At 40.2% G+C, this 4089-nt stretch overlaps 1 protein-coding gene across 1 annotated transcript in view; it reads left to right on the top strand.

The window, feature by feature from the left end:
* The window catches only part of IGSF5 (immunoglobulin superfamily, member 5), a 61127-nt gene that overhangs the window by 47787 nt on the left and 9251 nt on the right, over positions 1-4089 (top strand). Inside the window, exon 6 of the mRNA XM_006870861.1 lies at positions 3381-3405. Within this exon, the coding sequence (XP_006870923.1) occupies positions 3381-3405 (25 nt within the window). The remainder of the gene's footprint in view (positions 1-3380; positions 3406-4089) is intronic.

Raw genomic sequence — 4089 nt, 5'->3', positions numbered from 1 at the left:
GTTTTTTCTTTTAGCAACACTAACAGTCATATTGTTACTTGATGGGCATTTTTGTTTGTATCTATGCCAGACACCGTGCTAACTCTGACCCAGAATATCTTTCTTAATGAAATATTCCACTTGGTCTAGCCTTCACTAGGTTAGTGTTTAGCCCTCAGTGGTTTAGTGGACGAGTCCTAAATTCCTCCATGGTCTTGTTTTATGATTGGGGAATTGATTATGTATTATAACTTTATATCTGGAAGGCAGAAATTGAAAAGTAATAAACTCCCATTGACCCAGACTAGATAGGAATTGTTTTTACCTGAGAGTTACTACTATGTCAGTGATAGATGACTCAAGTAAAACACAGTAGCATTAAATGAAATGCATTGGGTATGATTTAATTTTATTTTCAGGTATCACTGTAGATTGTTCAATTCCTTGAGATTGATATTTTGAACACTAACTATTGTGGAGTCATTGCAGAATATTATTTGGAACTTCTGCTTCTCTCAGGCTGTTGTCTGTTCCATAGTAACTTAGTAAGAAGGTTAGCGATGGTTAGGATTTAAATAAGATCATGAAAGGAGATTCCATAATTGTTAGTTTCCTCTTTTGCAAAGTGGAAATAAGAACTATCTTATGGACTTTTTTGGAAATTTTATATATAAGTTTATCTCCTAGGTTTTACCCTTTTGTTAACTTTGAGATAAAATATCCACAACAGAGTGATAAATGCCCTTGTCAGTAGCAAGCCCCTGTAGGGCTGTGAACAGACCAGTGAAGACCTGTTTACAATCCCAACCCACCTCACCAGACATAATTCCCTATGAAAAACTAGACCACACCTCAGACATAAATTGTAAGGGTTCAATAAAGATTTCAACAGCTAAATCTTTAAAAACTAATGTGAATTTTTTTATCGTTATGTATCGTATATATCCTATTGATTTTTGTTGTTGTTAAGTGCCGTTGAATCGGTTCCAACCCATAGCGACCCTGAACAGGGTTTCCGAGGCTGTAAATCTTTACAAGAACAGAAAACCTCATCTTTCTCCCGCTGAGCAGCTGGTAGTTTCGAACTGCTGACCTTGCAGTTCGCAGCCCAATTCGTAACCACTATGCTACCAGAGCTCCTGGATATATATGATATAAAATCTATTCAATATGATTTCTTTATATTTTTAATTGTCTAACATCCTGCACGGGACTACAGTTTGAGCCACAGGGTCAGTGGTTCAAATGCACCAACCACTTCTCAGAAACGCTATAAAGGGTCACTATGAGTCGGAGCTGACTCAACAGCACTTAACAGCAACAACAAACATTAGTAGTAAACATTTGTTATTATTGTTGCTTAGTGCCCTCAAGTAGTTTCTGAGTCATAGCGACCCCCTATAGGGTTTCCAAAGAATGGCTGGTGTTTGAACTGCCAACCTTGTGGTTCAAAATGACCTTTTGGTCCAGTGCTGATCCTACTGTGCCACACCAGGACTCCAGTAAACATTTAGACATTTAAAAGCAGTTAGCCATCATATGCTTTTAAAAGTATGTTCTGATCTTCGCTTTGGTGGTGCTGAGGTATCCAGGGCTGACGTGGAATATTTGAAGGCACCACTCCGCTTCACCTGGAGGCCTTGGATTGTTGCATTGTAGAGTGAAGTGGGATTGAGGAGCCCAGCTCCTCTAGCCTCTCACTGACAGACACACAGAGGCATTCTCCACTCCTAGTGGAAACCACATCCTGGGATGGTGAAAATGGTTAACACACTCAGCTGCTAAATGAAAGACTGAAAAGTTCAGACCACCCAGAGGCACCTTGGAAGAAAGACCTAGACATCTTCTTCTGAAAAATCATCACTGAAAGCCCTGTGGTACACAGTTCTTCTCTGACACATCTGAAACTCCTGTAGGTTGGAATCAACTCAATGGCAACTGGTTCTTAGTGGAGACCATGGAGGCAGACCAAACAATCTCTCCTTCAGTTCAAATAGGATTGTTTCCAAGGTTCAATTTGGTGAATGAATTGACAGATATCATTAGGTCTGAAAATAAGTGAGCTTGCTATCAAAACTTGGAAAATTAGTATTTTTTTAGCTTTCGATTAAATTTGCTAGACCAGAAAGCCTACGCAGGAGAACACAGTGGTAGGGAACACCACTGGGCTTTGGAGTGGGGCAACCTGGGACTGGAGCAGCCAGCTGCTTCATTCCAGTCTTCAAATTCAGTATCTCCTCCTACTCATTGATTAAAACCAAACTAAACCAGATATTGTCAAGGCAACTCTGACTCACGGTGGGCCCATGCGTGTCATTGCAGAACTTTGCTCCATAGGGTTTTCAGTGGATGCGTTTTTTGTTTTTGTTTTTAAAATAGATCACCAGGCCTCTGGGGAGATTCAAACCACCAACCTTTTGGTTAACAACTGAGCATGTTAACCAGTTGTAATTCCCAGGGACATGATCAATTTAATGGCAATATTTTCTTTGGTGATGGGAAGGAACTGAAATCTATGAAACCATTGGTACATATTGACTGAAAAATCTATCTCAGAATTCAAGAAACATAGTACTGTATAATTTCTTGTTTGTTAAAATATGATAACACTAATCCTGATGTGGTGCTGCAGGTTATTAAACTGAACTGAAAGGTTGGTTTGAGCTGCAAGATCAGCAGTTCAGGCTCACCAGCTGCTCCACAGAAACCCTATACAGGGTCACTATGAGACAGAATCTACTTGACAGCGCTTAACAACAACAACCCTACCTCTTGGATTATTCTAGTGATCAAAGGAGTTCTGGTAGCATAGTGGTTACAAATCGGGCTGCGAGCCACAAGGTCAGTAGTTCAAAACTACCAGCGGTTCCATGGGAGAAAGATGACGTGGTCTGCTCCTGTAAAGATTTATAGCCTTGGAAACCCTGTGTAGGGTCACTCTGAGTTGGAGCTGACTCCACGGCACAAAACAACAACAACAACAACAAATGAGATAACACATCAAATGTGGCATGCACCACTGAGTAAATCTCTTTGGTGATATTAACACCAACTCTCACAGTATTTAACTACAAGGTCAGGGATTCAAACCCACCAGCTGCTTCTGTGTAACCCTACACAGGGACACTATGAGTCAGAACTGGCTCAAAGGTACTTAGCAGTAACACCATTTCTGGTACCCAGCAGTTATTTATTTTTCTGATAATTAATATTTAATTCCAAGATCCTTATTTTTACTTGGAAGTCCTTTGATACTTTGGGATGGGGGAACTGAATAATGTTTATCAGGTTCCAAATTTGTACTAAGGTAAGGTTCCTAATCATGGGTTCTATAAAAACCAGTACAATCATTTTCAGAATAAGTATCCTGAATTTGCTAATATAATTTTATTCTTTTTCAGACTCTAGTTATCAAAGTGAAATAAGGTAAGTATGAAATCCCATCAATTTTCTGAAAACAACAGCACATATATACACATACACACACACACACACACACAAATGAAAACAAAACACTGGGATCTTAGGATTTATGTTTCTGAAAATAAAGTGCTGAGAATGGAAAAGACTGAAAAGTGTATATGCCAATGAATCATAAATTCCTGGGACAAAATTAATTGGTTGAATCAAATAGGGGATTTACTTCTGTCTATGGTGTAGCTCTATAGAATAAGCACTGGACCACAAGGTCCATTTGAACTGCAAAGTCAGCAGTTCAAACCCACCAGCTGTTCCTCAGAAATCTTACACATGCTTTGAGTTGGAACCGACTTGACGGCCCTTAGCAGCAACAACATGGAGTCCCAGTGTGGCACTGCTAACCACAAGGATGGCAGTTCAAATCCACCAAATGCTCCTCAGAAACCATCTACAGGGTGCCTGTGAGTCAGAATAGACTCTACAGCACTTAACAGTACCAACAAATACCACCTGTCTAGGATCATGATCTTGTTGTTGTTGTTAGGTGCCATCGAGTTGGAACCAACTCATAGTGACCTTATGCATAGCAGAACGAAACACTGCCCAATCCTGGGCCAACCTCACAATTGTTGCCACACTTGAGTCCATCGATGCTGCCAGTTGGCCAATCATCTCGTTGGGGGTCTTCTT

The sequence above is a fragment of the Chrysochloris asiatica genome, unplaced genomic scaffold (assembly GCF_000296735.1).
Source record: "Chrysochloris asiatica unplaced genomic scaffold, ChrAsi1.0 scaffold00154, whole genome shotgun sequence".
NCBI classification, from domain to species: Eukaryota; Metazoa; Chordata; class Mammalia; order Afrosoricida; family Chrysochloridae; genus Chrysochloris; species Chrysochloris asiatica.
Note: the sequence above shows the minus strand (reverse complement) of the source record. Positions and strands in the feature narration are given on the sequence as shown.